General features: G+C 35.1%; 1 protein-coding gene across 2 annotated transcripts in view; it reads right to left on the minus strand.

Annotated features, from left to right (window-relative positions):
- Window positions 1-22,071, minus strand: part of ush (Zinc finger protein ush) — a 427,478-nt gene that overhangs the window by 139,814 nt on the left and 265,593 nt on the right. Inside the window, exon 1 of one of the 2 annotated variants that reach the window (XM_072521039.1) lies at window positions 18,239-18,433. The exons of the other annotated variant lie outside the window; for it this stretch is intronic. Coding sequence (XP_072377140.1) covers window positions 18,239-18,242 — 4 coding nt within the window. The 5' untranslated portion in view covers window positions 18,243-18,433. Of the gene's footprint in view, window positions 1-18,238; window positions 18,434-22,071 lie in introns of those variants that run through there. 2 annotated transcript variants of the gene reach the window in all.

Here is a 22,071-nt window from a genome sequence, read left to right on the forward strand (position 1 = left end):
TTAATTAAAAAGAACATGAAATAATTTAAGTTTTGACTAAGGTTAATGTAAAATGTGGTTAATACTTACAGGTTAATACATGGATGTAGCCACTAAATATGGGGGTAAAAACCCTTTAAAAATTACTAAATGAAATTTAGTTTACATTATGTCTAATTTAAATTAGGATGGTACAGTTACCGTTGGATTGGTAACATGGTGACATATGACTCTACATTAAGTTGCAAGTCCTGTATTACATGACGTGTTAGACGAGTATATTCTATATGCAATCTCCGTATGATTGCCATATTTTTCCGACATAAACTTGGACAGGTAAATAGGTTTACTGAGGGTCTAATTTCATGCACCGCTGAAGTAATTTTGTTCCAGTGAATTTGCCACGTACATAGATTTTCTTCAGTTTAACTTTTAGATCCTTGCAGATTTGGATATTAATAATGGTGTCCATGGAGGATGTGGCTTTTTTGACAAGGCAATCGGCTTTTTCATTATCACTAATCCCAACATGTTACGCATCATCTGTAAATCTTTGATGTTATCGGCTAGTATAACAGTACCAGTGCCAACCAGTGCCTATACAAATATTTGTTCAGTGTACAGGTTGAATAGCAGTGGCGAAAGAATGAAGCCCTCTATAACCTCCGTAGAAATGGTTATGCTTTGACCCACCATATGTCCACATTTGATGTGTGCTGTTTGATTCCTTTACAGATTTTTAATAATCTGAAAGTCCTTAGTATCAAGTCCTACCGGGTGAAATAATTCTACAAGTTTGTCATGTTTGATGGTGTCTAACGCTGTCTCATAGTCGATAAGGCGGTTCTGTAGCCATTACCCGAGAAGATAGTCCAAAAGAACGAAATCTTCTCCTGACTGTTGCAACGCTAACATTGCGATTTCGTACTTCCTGTAGACGATTTCGATGCATAATCGCAGTTGAGGTCTGGATTCGTAAAGCCTGAAATCATCATCATACGGTCATCTAGTACCGTGGTCATTCTTCTTCGTCCAGAGCCAGGTCGTCTGGATAGCAAACTCTTCTCCTGAAAGCGGTGAAGCACTCGTTGAACCGTAGAAAGGCTTACGCCAACAGTTCTTGCGACTTGCCGTTGAGTGTGACAGTCTTTCACAAGCGCAATAATTTGTGCCGTTTCAACAACAGTCAAGGGTATTTTTGGCAAAAAATAAACAATAATAAACACTAATAATGGCACTAATAAACACTAATGGTGGCAATAATAAATGTTTGTTCGTTGCGTTTGAACAGAAAGTCGAAGTACAAATGTGACATTTAAAACAAGCAGCAGTTACAGGTACCGTTCATTTTGGGAAGTGTGCACTTTTCCGTGAAATCGGCACTATTGAAATTCTTTGTTGCAAAGGAAACCGCTAAGCCGACAACAATTCTCAGAAACACATGGATTAGTTTGTATTTGTGTTATTATTATTTACGATAAAGCTCGTTAATAATGAAATATCGGTGATTTTCAAGATGACCCAGATTTTATGATCGCGAGTGTATATAATGCTATAAGTTAAATTGATTTTTTTTTTACAAATTTGTTCGCATTAATTTATTTTGAAATAAGATAAGTGAAATTTTCATAGAAAAATATAAATATCTAAAACCGCCATCAATTTCTCTATCACATAGTCAATGCATGGCCTAATAATGTGCCAGCAGAATAGGATCCCTTCAACATCCGCCCGGTTAGTTTCCAATTTACATCTGATTTCTGCTCTACATCGGCCAAATTACTACTTTACAAATAATGCAAGCTGAAAGTCTAAAAGTGCATCCGACTAAAAAGATAACTCTATCCTGGCTAAAGAGCGTCGTTTGTTTCGAGATTTTGGACGGACTTGGGAGATTTTTGGTGGAAATAGAATAACGAATCTGTTATACGAACTGTTTTGTATAAGTAAGCTTGACTAAGAGTTGCTAAAGTAAAAATAATTAATCAAATGGTTTCAAAGTAAATAACATCATTAATATATGTTAAGTGTTGTTCTCTTGACTTGAAGTATCAGCCACATTGTGTGGTGTGTGGCTCTATTTATTTTATGATTAGCTCCGAACAGATCTCGTTTTAAACAATTGGAATATATAATGTATATTGCATGAATTTGCGACCATTTTGTCGAGATCGGTAAGACCTAGTCGGGTGCCCAAATATCCACAGCAAAATTTGTAAAGAACTTATAGCGGCGAAGGAAATCTGGATGACTACACTTTGCACCTAAGCCAAAAACCTATATAATCTTGGCGATAGCTTCAATCTCTACAAGAAAATGAAGGAAATTACTGGGATCTTCAACAGTCACTGGTATACATAATGACCAAGATGAACTAATAATGGACTTTCGCAATATACTAATACCTGGAAAATATACACAGCTAATTTGTTTAACCATCACAAGGACACAAAAGCCACCACAATTGGGAGACCATTTGAATGGCCCAAGTTTTTTGAAAGCTGAGTTTTGAAAGCTGAGCTGAGTACACGATAACTTGGCAGAAATAATCAGAATACTTAAAAAAATGTCTTACATCTTAGACATTATTGTGAAGTTCTCTACGATACGGACCAGATTTCAAAACATTAGCTTTGCTCTACATTTATCACCCTACCTAAAACACTATGTGCGAAATTCTACAAGGGTAACTGGTAATAAGCCTAATGAGCTAGTTTTTATAACTTTTTTTGAGAGTACTACCCACAAGATTATTTAAGGAATGTGAAGAGTGAAGTGGCTCCACAAAGTTTGGTTTTAAAAATGGACTTTAACCAGACGAGAGAGGCGATCTTTAGATGCAAACATTAATACAGAATTGTTTAGTTCAAAGAAAGGATAATTTTCTCTATTTAATCGATTATGAGAAAGCATGCGATAATATAAAACACGTACTAATGATAAAATATCTACAAGAGATTGAATGCCAAGGATTTAAGAGTTATTGCCAATATATATTAGATCCAAACAGTAACAGTACGTCTGTAAAATTTTATCGAAACGGAAGATTTCTAAATAAAAAAGAGAGTAATGCAAGGTTGAGAATAATAAAATAAATATGGACACAGAAATCCCTCCCCAATGATTGGAATATTGAACTACTTCAACACTGCACCATCAAAAATTATTTCAGATACTGAAAGAATTTAGTATTGATGACAAAGATTTACGCCTAATTAAAACTTTATACTTACAGCAAAGGGCAACTGTACGAGTAGACAACGAAACCTCACAAGAATTCACGATAAAACGGGGAGTACGTCAGGGCTGCATTTTATCACCGACGTTGTTCAATACTTACTCGGAAATGCTGTTCAGGGAAGCTATTGATGGTATAAGAGAAGGTATAAAAATTAATGGCGAAATCATAAACAATTTAAGATATGCGGACGATACCGTTTTGATGGCTGATAATGCGGAGGATCTGCAAACATTAATAGACCGTGTAGTGGAAACCTGTGACAGATACGGCACGAAATTAAACTGTAAGAAGACCAAAATTGTTGTAGTAAGTAAAAACGACGTAATACAGCACCAATTCACAGCTAATAATGAACCCTTCAAAATAGTCGACAAAATTACATACCTTGAATGCAGCCTAAATAAGGAATGGGACCACTCACAGGAAATAAGATGTATAGAAAAGGAGGCAACATCCAAACAATTAAAAGCCTTCGATGCCTTTATTTATATACTATTTTATAAGGCAACTAGAGTTGCCAAGTTAATAACTTATCTCGCATAACAAATATCTTTAATTGCAGATTTTTAATTAATTGTTCTTTTCTGGCATCCTTTTTTCTATAAATGTTACCTGTTACTTCATATTTATTATGAAAATCAATATACTGTTACAACAGGTGACTAGATACAAAAGGTGATTAAAAACCGACGATAATATCAACACACAACTGGCAGAACTGATAAAACACTTCACAATACCATTTATTCCATTTTAATTCCATCGTTTTCTTCGACGTTTTGATATTTTTGATCTTAATTAAAACGGTTTTTGATAACATGCTTTATTTATTTATTGTAATGTCAAAACCGCGGAGATAACAAAACACAAACACGCAAATCTTCTATTAGGAGACTTTTAAATATCATTAATTTTAATCTATTATTGGATTTGGATTGCATGGCTTTCCTAATACAATTTTCTTACGAAAGTATTTTTAATTTCCGAATATATACTTATCTGATTGCCGTATTTATCTTCGTGGTATTAAAATAGAATTTGGATTTATCGATTTTATCGGTCGGCTGTAAATATCTTACGTTGCATCATTTATTTTGACTCAAATTATAAGAAATGTATTCACTAGATAGTAAAAATACTAAGGGATATATGAATCAGAAGATTGCAAATCCTAAATAATAAATAACAAAGTATAAGCCTAGAATCTGAATCAGAAAACTATACTTTATTGCACGAATTTGCGCCTATTTTGGATTATCAGTAGACACTCGACAGCCACTAAGCTCGTCAGTTTTGAAAAACAGAAAAAGTGTAAATAGGAAGTAGATGTCGCGTAATATAAAGCCAGACTTCACCCTAAGACTAAATACAGTAAGGTCTCATTTTATGCGGTGGATAGGTTCCACAGAAAAGCGCATATAAAAAAAAATGGGACAAAAAAAGACACTACTTGCCTTGAAAAAGTAGGGATACGTTCCGTAGCCTTATAAAATTACATAAAACCAAGACAAAAACAAAAAAGTTTCCAAAAATTAAAAGAAATAGTTTGCATGATAAATTACTTCGAATATCTTAATGAAATTCATACAAAAGCTTAAAAAAACTGGTCTAACATAACATAAACTAATAAATAATATTAACCACAAATTTCAGATCCCTGGCTCAGTTTCCTCCTCTATCCTCCTGCTCCTTTTTTTCATCACCCCAGAAATCAGACAGTGTACCTTTCTCCATTCTTTCTCTCCTCTCAACATTATGTTTACAACGTTTCTTTCATCCAGCCCGAAACCCATTCGCCTCTCTAAATCTCCCCTCTCATTTGCCCATCTCTGGCAGTTAAAAATGTGGGCGGAAGCGTCCGGTACCCCACAAACAGTACAATCTGCCGAGACATATTTGCCTATTCTATTTGTGAAGGTGCCAAAACTACCATGTCCGGTCAGAAACTACGTCAGATACTAGTAGTCTAGTTTCCTGAACTTACATTCCCACCACGGCCTTAGATTGGGAATAAGCTCCTTCGTCCATTTTGCTTTTCCGCTATCATTCGCCCATTCTCTCTCCCACACTACTACCGTTCTTTTTCTCTCATTTTCATCTATATTTACATCCATCCCCCTCGCATACACCCTCGCTCGCTCTTTGCACAACAAAACGATCAGTGTCGGAGGAGCATTCGCCTTTGCGAAGTCTCCATCAACTTAGCGTATTTCGCTGTGTTTAGTACGCTACACCACACGGGGGCAGCGTAGGTTACCACCGACTGAAAAACTCCATTTAACGCCTTTCTTTTGGTGCTACCTGGGCCTCCAATGTTTGGCATCAGCCGTAACAACGCTCCAGATCTAGGTTCGCCTTCTGTACCGTCTTTTGGATGTGTACTCCGAATCTTAGTCCTTCCGACAACCAGAAGTCACCCTTAAGGCTTTGTTTACCTGTTTATAAAATCGACCTAATTCTTCTGCCGACTCGTCTGCTGTAAGGGCACAGACTGTATAGTATTTATATTACCTTTTCCAAGCAACTGAATGGGTATGACTCTTTCAAAGACCGGAACAAAGTTCTTCAGGTTCTTAAGAGTGTTTTTTTATACAAATTTTTTTATACAATTGTGTATTTAAGAATTATAGTATAGATAGTATAGTATAATAGATAGTATTAACATTTTGTAAGAATGTACTTGACGGTTAAAAGAACAGTATTGTAATGTGAGCATAGCTGTTGATCAACGGAGCATATAAGATGATGATGACTATATGTGGATGTTGCAATAGGTTGGTTTCGCTGTAGAGCAACTCTCTTAGACGAATCCTCAAGTAACAGCCGCTGGGAAAAAGACGGAGAGGTGGATCAAAACTCAAATGGCAAGATGGTGTAGATGAAGATAAACGAGAATTAAGTTTGGATGTATATCACGAAATATAATTGTGAAGGTCTAGACTCTACTATTAACCTGTAGCATCAATGATGATGAATATATTGGTAATCACGGATATACAATTTGTTTGTCGCTATGAAGTACACGTATTACAAGGAAATAGGGCAGTGAAAAAACTCCACGAGGAGAACCATACAGTAAATTTGCTTTAATTTAACAAAAATTTCCAAAATCCCTCGTATATACTCTACATAAAACAATGTATACAATCAATCTCGTCAAACAAAAATAATATTCGATATCGATGCACGTTACCGAAAACATCCATTTAATTAACCCACCGCCGTCGCTGGATGTGCGAGTTTAAAGGTAAAAAGGAAGGAAGAGAAGAAGACGACGACGCGAAAGTAGAGTCGAGCCAGCGAGCGCGCGGGCGGGAGGGTGTGCGGGGAGCGAAGTCTGGGGTCTTTATAGATGGAAACCGTCGAGACCGATAAGCGGTCCCCCAGCGTTCAAGCAGAGTTTGTTTATCAGTTCCAGGCTGATTGATGAGTTGTGATAAGACCCGGTCCGGGGCCTTATCAGCGGCATGCATCGTTGCCGTATCCCTCTCCTCTGCCCGCGCTCCTTCCTCGCTATCGGCGCTTATCTCTTCGGGAATCAGACTATATGGCTTGTATGAAAGTGATGTTATCGCTATAACTAGCTCGGCCAGCCCAAATAATGATTCCTATCGAAAATGGGTGCTACGGGATTTTTATTTAAGTTTTTTTTCTGTTGTTTAGTTTAGTTTCGAATCGTTAGAGAGCCACCCACCATCGGATATAAATCATTTTGACGCCCAGACGGCAAATTTAGATGTTGTGACCGAGAATACTTTCAAAGGCTGTAATTATGTGTTAAAAGCTTTGTGAATCGACGACAACAAAAGCTGTGGTTAGTTCTAAACAATTTAATGGTATATTTTTCACTTTTTAACAATTCTCGATATTAGAATTCATTTAAAGGACAAATATTTTTAATATTCGCTTATTCATTTGTTTATAATTGATCACGATTATTTTTTATTTCACGTTAATTATACTCCAAGCAAAGCTTGGTAAGTTGGCGGAATTTTGAAAGGGTTCAAAGGTCAATGGGATCAATTATTTTCATATTTACAGGGTACGGAATTACCTGATTGTCTACGTCCGAATGCTACTTAACGATTCATTGTTTGCCACTTAAGGATTCAAATGTTTCCTAAAATTTTCAAAGAAAAACTATTTTTTAATTATTAATGTAGTACTAAGTATACGAATATTTTACCGAATGTTCATTTTTTTAGTTTTAAATTTACTTAAACAAAACCTCCTTTGTAGCTTATAGTCAGTTATCTATTTTCTTTGTTTCTAATTATAGTCTATTTAATTTTTTGTTTTTCTGCCTAAAGGAATACATGTTTCCTTATGTATAGCTTTCATTTATTAATTCTGCGTCAATTTTATCTAATCCAGGTGACTTTTGTAATTTAATATATTGACTGCTTCTTCCATTTCAGCTAATGATGGTAGATTTAGTTTTATTTTGTCGCTTTGGTCCAGTGGTATTCTATTATATACTGCATCCTCCTTGTCTTTGTTTTCTTGAGAGGTTTCTGTTTTTCTGTTGGTTTATTTACTTTTTCTCTCCATCTGAGTTCGTTTCCCATATTCTATCTCTTTTTCCTTTGATATCTATTTTCTTTCTTTCTTCTACATATTCTCTGTTCATTCTATGTCGCTATGGATTTATTCTTTCTTTCTGTTATGTATCGACATTCTTCCTCAAACTGCAAAATTTCTTTTGCTCGTTTCCAATTCTTTGTTTATGTCTTCGTAGTTTTGCCAATTTTTTAGTCTTCTTTTTATGCTTTTTTTCTTAAAATTCTGTGTCTTATTCTTGTCTTTAGTGCCTTATATCTATTCGTTTCATCCTTTCAGATTTTCATTCTTTTCATCCTTAGATCCTCTTATTCTGTTAGTTCTGGATCTTATTTTACTTTTTACCCTGGTAGTGATCCGAGTCTGTATTGGCTCCTTGTCTGCTTCACACATTTTTACATCTAATTGGTGTCTAGTCTGAAGTAAACAAGAACATGATCTATCATGTTCACTATGACCCCATCCGGAGATTTCTATGTTGCCTTATTTTTTTAATTTCATTATCATTGGATATTTCTTGGATATTGTCTATGGTTGGTATACTTGTTGCCCTTTTCCTATGAGTGCGTTTAGGTCACCGTAGATTATTTTGATGTCGTTCTTTGGGCATGTAGGGTATACAAAGTATTTCTCTGTAATGCTAATTCTCCGGTATTTTCCTCATAACATATTTTCCTTAATTGCTGGAGAGTATGTGACTAATTATTACCCTGTTTATTAACCATAACTCATTCCCAAATATCTATTTGTTTCTTAATTTAAAAGAAAATATGTTCTTCATTACTTTTGTTTCGTTTATTGTAAAATCGTATTCTTCTCGTATTTCATAGAGGTTTCTCATCAGTTTCTGCCATATTCCATGTTCTCAAATTCAATACGGGTCCGAGTTGGTCTTTACTTTTTCCTATTTTCTTATTCAATGACATTCCCTTGTTATGGCCGTGTCGTTCCCATTTTCTCCTTGCTCTTTATTAGCTGCCAGCTTTTTGTGTGATATTGAAAATCTTGCTTTGTTTTACAGTTATCCCTTCGTCCCACCTCCATTCTCTTCCAACTAGTATTATTTTGTTTATAGACTATTTTTGGTATTTATAATGTATTAAAAGTGTTCGGAAGCTATTTTCTTATGACATTTTAATATGATTTGCTATCTTTTATGAAGTACTTCCGAAGTGGAAAATAAAACGTCACAATAAACGTGTACTGAAATTGTGGTTAATTCCCGTAGTAGTAATAGTAAATCTAATAAAAGGTTTTATTTTTAACTTCTTGACCATAGTTTCTACTTTACAGAGTGGACAAGTTACTTAGCGCCATCTACTTTGAATGACAGAAAACAAATACTGTCGTGGACGCACCACTATGTAGTAAAAATGCCCTTACGTCTTTGGCACAAACAAGAAAAAGTTCTTATAACAAATGATGTCATCATAAGTGGCTCGACAATCCGTTGTAGATATTGGCCTGCTCACAAAGAAGTCGCCACTCCTGTCGATTCCTGGCAACTTCCCCCATCTTCTGACCCTTAGAATCTGTATTTCTTCTTCAACATCATCAATCCATCTCCTTCGTGGTCGTCCTCTGCTTCTTGTGCCCTTTGGTTTTGAAAATGTTAATGTCTTCGTATATTCGTAATCTGACATCTTAGCAATGTGTCCAGTCCATCAAGTCTCTGCACTTTACCGAATTTCACAATATCTGGATCGGTTTATAACTAATATAGTTCAAAGTTGTATCTTCGACGTCATAGCCAATTTTCATTTACGACCCCAAAAATCCCTATAAGAATTTTTCTCTCAAAAATTCCAAGAAGTCTTTCATCATTTTGAGATAAGGTCCACGTTTCAGCCCCATGTATCAAAATTGGTCTTATTAAGGTCTTGTATATATCGAGCTTTACTGCACGTTCTATATTTTTATTTTATAAATGTTTCTGGAGACCGTGAACAGTTCTGTTTGCTATTGCTATGCGTCTTTTTATTTCGTCGCTTGCCGTGTTTGTTGCGTTTACGAGCGATCCAAGATATATGAATTCTTTGACTTGCTCAAAGGTATGATTGTTAATTTGAATTCTCTGTTGGATATTTCGGGGTTTTTAGAAACCAACATATATTTGGTTTTTTGCTCGTTTACCACAAGTCCTAATTCACTTATCGCGTCAGCAAGCCTTGTAAAACACCGCACCATGTCTCTCATACTTCTGCCCACTATAACTAGATCGTCAGCGAATGCGAGAATTTGCATCAATCTATTAAAAATAGTTCCATTCATTCTAATATTTAATTGTCTGATTGCCTTTTCCAAGGCAAAATTAAAGAGGAGACACAGCAGCGCGTCCCTCTGTCTTAGACATGAGCTTACGTTTTGCATTGCTAGTTGGGTCAATTTAATCAACTTGGTGGGATCCCAAAGTCTATTATTGCATTATATAATGCAGTTCTTTTCACACTGTCATAGGCTGCTTTGAAGTCGACTAAGAGATAGTGTGTATCTATATTATATTGTAGTGTCTTTTCTAGAATCTGCTTATGTGCTTAAATTTGATGTTTAGTTGACTTTCCAGCAGTAAATCCGCATTGATATTGACCAACAATATCCTTTGTAAAATGTTTAAGTCTTTCAAACAATACATTGCCGAAGATTTTATACGCAGATGCTAACAGAGTAATGCTTCTATAGTTCTTACACTCCAGTTGATCACCATTTTCATGCAACGGACATATTACTCCCTTTAGCTACTTTTCTGTTACCAATTCATTCTGCCATATAAGTATGACTTAACCATGTGTCACAATTAAAACAATAAACTGAAAATCTAACGAATAAGATTTTTTAAGTAAACCTGATCTACCTAACCTAAAAACTAATCGTTTAAGCAGCGTGATTAGTGATGCTTACTTAGTCTGCAATGACTTAAATACTAGATGCTCCTATTGGTGATGTATTTGCGACACGTGGCCCTTAATGGGCTAAAACTACTAGTAAAATGTGAATTCTCGGAAGGATTTTTAAAAATTTAAATTTTCTCAAATCTCGCGAACAAAACGAACACAAAATTATTGAAAAGATAAAAGTAATCTAATAATAACATGAAAAATAACATCGCTTAAAAAATTTATTAAGTAAATTAAGTAATAAAAATAATACCATTATGTTTAAACATTAATTTTATGCAATACCAATCAGCAGTTCTTAGTGTAGGCATTGTAAGATATTACTGCAGTACACGTATAACCTATTGTTAAAGATAATAAAAGTTGATACAGATTATATGTAAAACGTAATAGAATACTTGTATACCAACAACAAAGTCATAACTGGCAACCAAGCATCCATGTTATTTTTGACCCCATGACAAATGCAGAAGCTGTTTAAGAACAATGAATATAAAGATCTAATTGTGGAACTATACAAAAGAAAAATTGCCAGGAATATACCAAAAAACTGTTAAAGTACAATGGCAGAGTAAGTCAATCCATTTCACGTAATAGATCCATCTGTATCTTCTTCTTTACGTGCCATCAGTTAAAATACTTCCAACTTTTTAGTAGTCGACGCGTTAAGTGTCCATGCTTCTATTCCATAAAGCAGAGTCGAGAAATTATAACACCTTGCCAGTCTAATTTCAGTTCTCTTGCACAAAGTTCTCTTTTATTGAAGTTTGTTCGTGCTTTCACTATTCGAACTTTGATTTCTTTGGAGTAATCGTTTGTGTGAATAATTATTGTGCCAAGATTATTGTAGTTTTCAACTTGTTCTAAATTTTTACCGTTAATTGTAAGGCTTTCATTATTATTTGGGGTTTTTTGATATCCTCATAAACTTAGTTTTCTTGATATTTATTGATAATCCATATTCTTCTATGCATTGAATAGTAGTGGTGACAATACACACCACTGTCGCACTCCTCTTTTAATTTCGAACTCTTCTGATGTGTGTTCATTAATGCTTATGTGTGCCTGCTGTTTATAATATAGATTTGTTATAATTCGAAGGTCATTGTTTTGCTTTGAGGACGTCCATTAGCTCTTTGTGGCTAACTTTATCGAAAGCCTTGTTGTAATCTATGAAACAGACGTACATATCTTGGTTCACATCCAAACATCTCTGGATTAGTACGTTGAATGCAAAGAGAGCTCCACGGGTACCTACGCCTCTACGGACTCCGAGTTGGGTTTCTTCCAGATCCATATCAAGTATTTGGTAATTGCGTTTGTGGATGATCTTCAAAAACATTTGAAGTGTGTGAGATATCAGGCTTATGGTGATTTTTTTTTAATACAAATAAATTTTGAGGTCAACCATTCATTGGATATATCACCCGACTGATAAATTTCATTAAAGAGTTTTAAGAGGACATCCATGTACTCGTTTTCTATTATTTTAGGGATATCAATAGGCAGCTGATCTGGCCTCGGGCCAAAATATCCTGCAAGATCATGTTTTGTTATATGTTGGTTACATTGGATATGAAAGATTCACGTGCACGAAAATGCTCGACCACATGCCGCTGCCATAGTGAGTAATTATCTTGATGAGGTCCAAATTCGAAGATTTAATTGGCCACCGTTTAGCCCGGATTTAAATTAAATAGAGCACATGTGGGATCACCTAAAATGCAGCATACGACAAAGAAATCCCGTTTCAAATACGATAGAGCAGCTTCAGCTTGCTGCACAGTATGAATGGAATGCAATTTCCCAAGGATATGTCCAAAATTTACTTGCGGTCATGCTGAGAAAGATGCAAGCAGTAATAAGAGCTAGAGGGGGGAATACTTGTTACTGATCATGCTTACTTGTTACTTCTTTCAGTTAAAACGAGTTGTTCAAGCAATTTAAATTATCATTTAAGTTTAGAGTAAAATAACCTTATTTACCTAATATTAAACATTTATTTTTTTCACAATTTTCTCCGCATAAAAACTTAAAATTGTTCATTAAACATTGTTAAAATAAACTCTATTTTACAATAAACGACTTGATTGACTAGAATTTATTTTGAAAAAACAAAAATTAGAAAATTCCAAAATATTCGATATTTTTGTCCATGAGTGTATTTTAAAAATTACTTAAAATTTTTTCCTCCTATATCTTAATTAAAGTCAAATACCAAAAGACTAAAATGTAGAATCAGAAGATATCTCAGATATCACAACAGAGGAAATAAAAAAAACTCTTTCGGAAATGAAAAACAATAAAACATCTGGAGAAGATGGGATTTGAACAAATCAAAGTAGGAGGAGAAACGTTAATAAATGTGTTGAAAAAGATGTTCAATGTGTGTTTGGCAAGAGGTGTAACCCCCTCACAATTTCAAAATATAATAATAACCATAATGCACAAAGGTGACATTTGGCTTGTGAACAAACTGGATAGTTACCAACCTTGTGAATAGGCTGGGTTCCCCTCCAGATACGGAACAAATAATCATAAGTTATTAAAACGCTAATAGAAAAGTGCACAGAATACAACATGAATACCTTTCTTTTATTCGTAGACTATGAAAAGGCGTTTGATACTATGGCGATGATACCATAAAATGCTTCGAGCATTGGCTGACTGCCGCATTGACTACCGATATTTTGGCTTGATTAAGAGTACCTACGAAACTGGTACAGCTTGTGTCGGACTTGAAGATACCAAAAAGTTCCGAATCGAACGTGGAATTAGCCAGATGATGATGATACTATATCCACTACTATCTCAGATTATTAGGCAACCGATGGATAAAACGTATTTTAGAGTGGAGACCAAGGCAAGAAGCAATACGGAGCAGATGACGCCCACCAACTAGATGGACTGACGACCTGAAGCGTGCTAGCAATAAGTGGATGCAAGCCGCACAAGAGAGAGACAGATGGAAAGAGCTGAGGGAGACGTATCTTCATCAGTGGACACATACTAAATGCTAAAAACGCTTAATGAAGCGTCAAAAACAATTGATCTTAAAATTAACAACTCTAAGACAAAATTTTTGACCAACCTTGTTGTCAGCGATAAAATTCAAATTGAAAACCATAGCATGGATTCAAGTAATAGCTTACAAATATCTAGGGCATAAGATTCGCTTAGATCGAGACCATCAGACAACTGAAATACAAAGAATGATAGGTCACATATGGCTGCCTTTGTTAGATTGAAAAACATTTTGGAGTCTAATATTCCAGCTTGTTTAAAAAGAAAAGTTTTTAACCAATGTGTTTTGTCGGTTCTTGACTTAATGGGATTGTGGCGGACATATTGCTAGATTGACGGATGATAGATGAACCTGAAAGATTCTGGAATGGCGACCAAGACAAGAGGCACATCGAAGCAAAAGATCACTATCGACTAGATGATAATATAAAGCGCGTCCCCACAAATTGGATGCAAGATGCTCAAGATAGAAATAGGTGGAACATTTTACGGGAGACCTACAGCAGTGGACAAATTGATGATGATTGTTAAAGAAGGATGGTCTGGCAGACACACTTCGAAGTGTTTAGATTACTAGGTTGGTGGTTGAAGTATTAAGATGCTATACAACAGAAATACCAGCAATTGGTGTAAAGAAGTAAGCAGTACCAATAATCGTATCGATACCTCGAATGTAAAATTAGTGTTGCCCAAATGCAAGAACAAGACGAGACTTAGGCAGTCTTGGTCTTGGTCTTGCGCCAATACACCTGGTCTTGGTCTTGCGCCAATACACCTGGTCTTGGTCTTGGTCTTGGTATTGCACTCCTGGTCTTGGTCTTGGTCTTGCAGCAAGAGTCTTGCAAGTCTTGCAGTTACCCATTAGCCTATTGCTATTTATTAAACGTTAATTTAGATCTTAGAACAACGTAACGGAGTAAGTACATTTTAAGCTTGAATTAACATAGCCATAATAAAGACCAACCAAATTAATAAATGTCTAAACAACTGACATCAGGTGGGGTTTGAAGCCACGATCTAGGCTTACCGTGCCTATGCTCTAACTAACTCAGCTATCTACCATGCCCCACAGAAGTCAATCTGTTTCTTAATAAACATTTGCATTTACTAAGCTTAAATGTGCTAAAACATGGTTAAAACACAAAAAAAAACAAATTAATGACATAAGCATGCCTGTATTTTAAAGAACATTATCTGCCTAGAAAGAGATTGATGGACATGATGGGCAAAAAATCCACATACATGTATCAAGGGCACAGATTTTTTAGGTGATAAGATAACAAACTATAATCCACGTATTAAAGCAAAATAAATGTTTTTAGAAATCTTATCTCTACTTTTATATAAAAAACTAACTTGAAAAAATAAAGAATAGGTAAAAAAGCAATGACAATCAAAAGAAGTTCTTTTAAATTAAGGAGATACCTACTTAATAAATACATTAATTTACCAAAATAAAAAGTAGGTATATGATATATGTAGTTGGTAATAAGGTAATAAGTATATTTTTTTACATGTCCACTTTTACCAGCGGTTATTAAAATGCTTGTGATATCTCTACCGAATTTTGGTTTTTCAGGAAGAAATATTTGTAATTCCTTTTTGTGAAAAGATATTAGATGCTTCCTTAAACCTGACGTGTTTCTGTTGTTCATTTTCATTTCAACCTTTCTATGTAGGCACAATTTACACAAACCAATTAGCGATACATGAATTATTTCGAAAAACTCATCAAATTTGCTTTTAGGTCTTTTAGATCTATAACTCCAACTCTCACTATTCCGACTAGAATTATTTGAATCTTTGTCCCTCATGTCAAATTGTAAATTTGTCACTCCGGGAACAAAAAGGATTAGATGAAAACAATTATTACATTAAACTCAAAGGAAAGCTCAATTGGGAATGAAGTCAAGTAATGTCGAAAAAGTAACTACGATACTACTAGTTACTTTATGTTCGTTACTATCCAATTAACAAACCGAGAATTATATATCGTTACTTCGTTATTCTAAATACTTCGGTATTTTGTTACGGTAGGCGGCATTATATGTTATTAATTTGTCTCGTTACTTTCGCGCTCTTTCAGCAAATTTTGTTTAACCGAATGATCTCATCGCACACTCAGCAGAAGCAATTTATAGTCTTAGGCCGATAAGATTTGTTTATTTAGATTCCTTCTGACTAAATTATAATGGGAATACGATATTACTGTCGGCGTCGCAATGCAAGAAGATTATTTTTATGATTAGAGGGCGGCTATACTCAAAATATGAATAATTAATTTCAGAGCGAAGAAGTCGTGTGCTGAAAAAGAATGTACAAAATATTTAATTTTGTAATCTCGACCTCTGAGCACGTAGCACGTGTCAAATGTGTTTTTTAATGAATATTTTGATTCGGTATGTATATTTATGGTATTGTTTGTAATACGCATTAGTTCAGTTTTTCAAATTTTTATTACATTTTTTGCGTCTCATTGAGTCTTTAAGCCTATACCCGAACTACTATATTTGCTAAAACCACATTCAGTCCTAACTGCAAGACGCAAGAGTCTCGCAGGCTTAGTCTTGTTCTTGCTTAAATCTTGCACGGTCAGTCTTGGTCTTGGTCTTGCTAAAATTAGGCGGTCTTGGTCTTGCAAAAACGCAAGAACAAGACCAAGACTGCAAGACCAAGACCGATTTTGGGCAACACTATGTAAAATAAAGTGTATAGTTAATAATGAAGCAAATGAATGCTTTTTTGATTGGTATATTCAGTTTCATTTTTTTTTTATTTTTAATGAATGTTTTTCAATAAATATACAATCTATCTTCTTTTTAGAATATCTCTAGACCTCACATTCCTATACTACTCACCCAACGAACCATCGAAAAAAAAAATGTAATTGAAGCAGGCCTTGGAATAAGCTTTCCTTCTTTTGGTTGGTTCATTACTCCCACACAAGAAATTCAAAATACATATTACATAACCCAACTTGTATATATCTGATTATTTATATATCCCTTGTTATTAATTTTCGAACATATGAAGGATAGTTATTTGTCAGTAATGTAATAAAATACACAAAGTTATTAACAGTCAAAGTTATTCAAATTCAAAATCTTATTTGACTGTCTGAAGCACTATCTAAGAAAATGAATTTACTTGAATTGTATATTGGTAAAACTGTGAAATTTGTGTATAGGAGCATTAAGAAAACAAACTGAACACATGTACCACAGAAGAAATAATATAAAATAAGGAAAGATAACGAGAGCCATTAAGATTAAGTTATTTCTAATTCTTCTTCTTTAGGTACCGTCTCCTCTAAGGAGGTTGGTAATCATCACAGCTTTTTTAACTTTTGAGATTGCAGCTCTGAACAAGTCGACGGAACTGCAATTATACCACTTTCTCAGATTTTTGAGCCAGGAGATGCGGGAGATGCCAGTAGAGCCAGGATATTTCTAATTGAATCACTATAAATGTGTTGAATACCATTTTTATTTAATTTTTCCAAAAATCTTTGTTAAAAATATAGGCCTAACCAAACTTTATAATGACAAATGACTTTATTATGTCAAACCATAATGCAGCATGGTAAAGTCGACCAGTCAACCTGTATAATATAATGTAATTCCACGGCCTATCTCAATAACGATTTTTTTCGATAGTTTAAGTTGATAAAGGTCATCAAAATAACTGATATAAACGACAAAGTTATTCCAATTATTGTGGAGCTGAATTGGGGTCAAACTAAAAAATTTAAGAAATGAAAAAAATGGGAAAGGGACAGTATTGTGTGTGTTCTCTGTTGTTTAACCTCTATTCACAAAATATACTCGTGATAGCGATTGAAACCACGTTGGATAAATAATATATCAAATAAAATTTGAGGTTAAATATACAAGTCACATACAGCATAGATAAAGAAGAATAATCATAGAACTATCAATATTAATTGAAAATGAGTTTAACTTTCTTGTTTCCTCCACTGTTAAGATGTCCCCCTTTTGCTTATACCTGTAATACATGGATTAAAAGAGAAAAAAACAACTTTAAAACATCACCCAATATGTTAGAAGATTGAACAGCAAACATCAGTTGACATTGAATAAAACTTAATGAAATTTGACCTAGAAAAAGTGGAATAGGGAAGTAAGTAAACTAAAGAAGCCATACAAGATTGGATATTGGTTTACTAAATTCGAATATAAGATCATAAATCTATTCGATAAAGAAAAAGATGGAGAAAGGCGGGATGAAAATTATTGGGGTATAGTGTTTCGCAAAATATTTTTAAATATACGATATTAAAATAATGTAGTCAATAATCGTACTTTTCACTGTCATTGGACTGAAGATATTAATTATTATAAGTGTAGTAATGCCACTGTCTTCATTTAGGATAAAGATAGTTGTCAGTGTCGTACAGTATCTAATATTATTTATGAAAGTTATACGACATCCCGAGTTGTTCAAATTATCTAATAAACTGGCAAAAAAGTGATCTTGACCTCTTAAACAACAAAAATAAACAGTAAAATCACCGACTTACCCATTAGCACCGCACTTAAGTCACTCTTCTTTCAACCACACGGAAACACCGCACTTTAAAGTCTTTCACGTCAGCCCGCAACAAAAAAAAATGTCTTTAATATCATTAACTGACAAATTGAGTGTGAGAGTAGTAGAAGACGCAACACAACAAAGTTAAAGCGACGACTGAAGTTGCTGTCAAAAAGACGAGGCCGGCAAGCGGTCTCCGGTGTGCTTCGCCCCCTTTGTTGATAGTAAAAGAGCAGCGGAGACGGTGAGGAGGGATGAGGGAGCGGAAAACGCGTGCATGGTGTTAGAATTACGGTGGTGGTCGCTGCTGATAATGGGATAGAGTCTAATTGAATAGGGAATTCTTTTTTAACGGATTCGCTGCTTATTGTGGGAAAGGGTAAAGAATAAAAGAGTTTGTTAATGAAAAAGCCTTGATTATGATTCCTGGATTTGATACTACTGTTAACATTAATATCTTTCTGAATGTTCGATGTATAAACGGCAGTGTGTGATAGTCCGTTAAAATGTAGTAGGTATTTTAAGTGAGGCTTATTTCACAATATTTAGATTGTAACGTAAAGGATTCTAAGATTTTTTGTGAAATTGTAATTCATTTATTTTATGTGATGTTTTGTTATTGTTCATTTTTTTTTGTAAGCTCTGTGAAGAAAAACCAGTGATCTGAAATGGTTCTGTTAGTGCCGGAGATTGATGGAATAAGAGCCAACACATCCATCGATAATTTTCTTGAATTTATTTTGCATGATACTTACTGATAATTTTATATATTAACGATTGTTAACACATTCTTTCAAAAAAAAAAAGAAACTCAACTTATTACTTACAAAAGTGGACAAACGAAGTTCAAGAAAAAATAAAAGAGAAGAGAAAATTATATAAACGGTAGCAAGAAATAGAAACAGTGGCGGAAATGAAAATGGTTAGAGGGATGAGTAAATGGGAAAAAAGGATAAAATTAAGAATGAGTATATTAAGGGAAGTTTAGGGGTGGCACCAATTGATGCCAAAATGGGAGAGCATAGGTTATGATAGTTTGGTCATGTTCAACGTCGAGAAGTGAATCATCCAATAACAAGAATTGCTGATCTACGGGTTCCTGGTAAGAGTAGGAGAGGACTATCAGAAAAGACCTGGCGGAGACGCTTAGGCAGGGCATCTCGGTAAAGGGGATTGATGTTGATATGACCCAAGATAGAAACTTATGAAGAAATGCAATTAGAGAAGTCGACTTCACGTAGGGATAAAGACAAAGAGAATGATGATGATGGTGATAATGATATTTTTGTATGAAAAAAGAGTTTGCTTCCTATTTATATGATGGAATTCACCAAAGCATCCACTAAATACTGATTATTATTTATCGAAAGGTAATTTTTAAGGATAGATTAAATATAGTTATTTTTTTATATCATATTTTATTATTCCTGCATTTATGTCGGTGGTCCTTCGATTTTCCATCTGGGTCCACAGCCACCAAATAGCGGAAAATAGCTTATTTAAATTTCTCATAGATTAGTCTACTGCTTGCATTTTATTTATTCTTCTGCCGTAGTAAAACACCGCAATCTTCAGCAACCTGTATCATGGTCAAATAGTAAAAATCAGAATAGACAACCAACTGAGCGAATACATTTTATAAAAGGAGGTTTAGAGAGGGGTGCAAACTAAAAACAGTCTCAAGGATACTCTGGATTGAAATAAATTACGACACGTGCCATTCGTGGACAATAAAGATCTCAAGTCTTCGTTATTTAATTTTAAAATCACTGCTAGATATATTAGGTTATTGTACAGTATTCGGTTAAAGAGGTCTTATTCTCGATACGACGCCTCCCAATGATTACCATTTAGATTACCATCACCACGTTGACTTTGGGATGACAAAGGGAATAAAAATAGATGGAGAATATCTAAACAACTTACGTTTCGCCGATGATATACTTATAATAGCTGAAGATCTAGGTATGGCAAGAGAGATGGTACAGGAACTCGTTGTGGCTACAGAAAGTGTAGGTTTAAATATAAATATCTCGAAAACAAAAATCATGACCAATTTGGTACCCAACCAGAACATCAGTATTGGTGGGAAAGAAATAGAACTCGTAGATAGATATAAATACCTGGGAGATGAAATTATGATTGGCAGGGATAACCAGACTCATGAACTGAAGAGAAGAATCGGCCTTGGGTGGGCAGCATTTGGAAAACTGAGAGAAACTTTTAAACGTGAGCTGCCCACATGCCTAAAGAGAAAGGTATTTGATCAGTGCTCAGTGCGTCCTCCCAGTCTTGACGTACGGAGCAGAAACACTTACCTTAACAAAAGCAGCAGCTACCAAACTGAGAGTCACGCAGAGAAGAATGGAGCGGTCCATGTTAGGAATAACTCTGCGGGACAGAATAACCAACGAAGACATTAGGAGAAGAACCGGAGTGACTGACATCATCGAGAAGATAGCCAGACTAAAATGGAGATGGGCAGGACACATAGCCAGAATGACAGATGGGCGATGGACAAAGAGGTTATTGGAATGGAGGCCAAGAGAAGACAAGAGAAGCGTCGGTCGACCACCTACAAGATGGACTGACGATTTAAGAAGACTCAATAAAAACTGGATGAGAGCGGCGCAAGATAGACGGGGTTGGAAACATGAGGAAGAGGCCTATGTTCAGCAGTGGACTCTTGAGGCTGGATGATGATGATGATGATGATGATGACGTTGACTTTGTCTCTCCTAATGTTGTCTACACCTCAAAAATATCGTAGGATCCAACTGCTTTACCTTTCTTTATTTTTTGAAGTTCTTGAATAACTTTGTTTATTATGGTGACCATTGTTGTTACATCTCTTAAGCTGTTAACTGTTAGATCAATAAACTGTGACCATATTTTTCTCGTTGCTTTTTAACAAGTGAACAAGCATTTTATTATTTTCGTCTCAGATATATCTAATCTGACTTAAATCTGTTGCTCTGTTTGGTTATTTTTGGTAAAATCTTGAAATTGGTATAATTTTCATTCAAAAATATGTTTGAATGATCTCTTGTGTTATATGATACATTTTTTGTATCCTATAACACAAGTATCACATAAGACACGTAAAATGTATCTCTGTTCGCCCCATACAAACAGAAAGTTTAAACCTTCCGATGCTCCTCACTTTGGCCGTATTTGGGAATTTGGGGCCTTTTACTTCTTGGGGTATCTATCCGTGACGAATGTTAACGATCACCATGGCAATCTTTATTTCGTCTGAAGCAGCGCGAAAAAGCTTCACAGATGCTGTGTTAAACCAAGTTCTGAGATTCTTTAACCAGGATGTTCTCCTTTTTCCTGGACCTTACTTTCCAAATATTTTTCCTTGCAGGATGGCTTGTAGGAGGGCATATCTGGATTCATTTCGCGTAATGTATCTGAAGTACTGTAGCTTTCGAAAGTTGATGGTGGTCAGTACCTCTCAGGTCATAGGTATTCTCCGATACAGCCACATCTCAAGAGAGGTTGTGGCTCTTAAAGAAGGCCCACATCCGGTTGAAGGTGGATCTACCTTTTCTGATGCACGTTCTGATCTTCTGGTAGTTGGTCCATTCTTCATTTTACTGGAGTTTGGTTGACGTAAAGTAGAATTTGGGGTAAAATCAACAAAACATTATTTGAAGCGTTCCATTCGTGACATTTCCTCAAGCTTAGAAGAATTCAATACTGTAAGAAATACTGTGAAATTGAAATATCTCTGAACTGCTGAGCACTGTATTTCTTATCAAATTACCCCCAATGACTTAAATTTCGTCAGGCCTGCACACTTTCTTAATGTCTCGT

Source organism: Diabrotica undecimpunctata, chromosome 1 (assembly GCF_040954645.1).
Source record: "Diabrotica undecimpunctata isolate CICGRU chromosome 1, icDiaUnde3, whole genome shotgun sequence".
Taxonomy (NCBI): domain Eukaryota; kingdom Metazoa; phylum Arthropoda; class Insecta; order Coleoptera; family Chrysomelidae; genus Diabrotica; species Diabrotica undecimpunctata.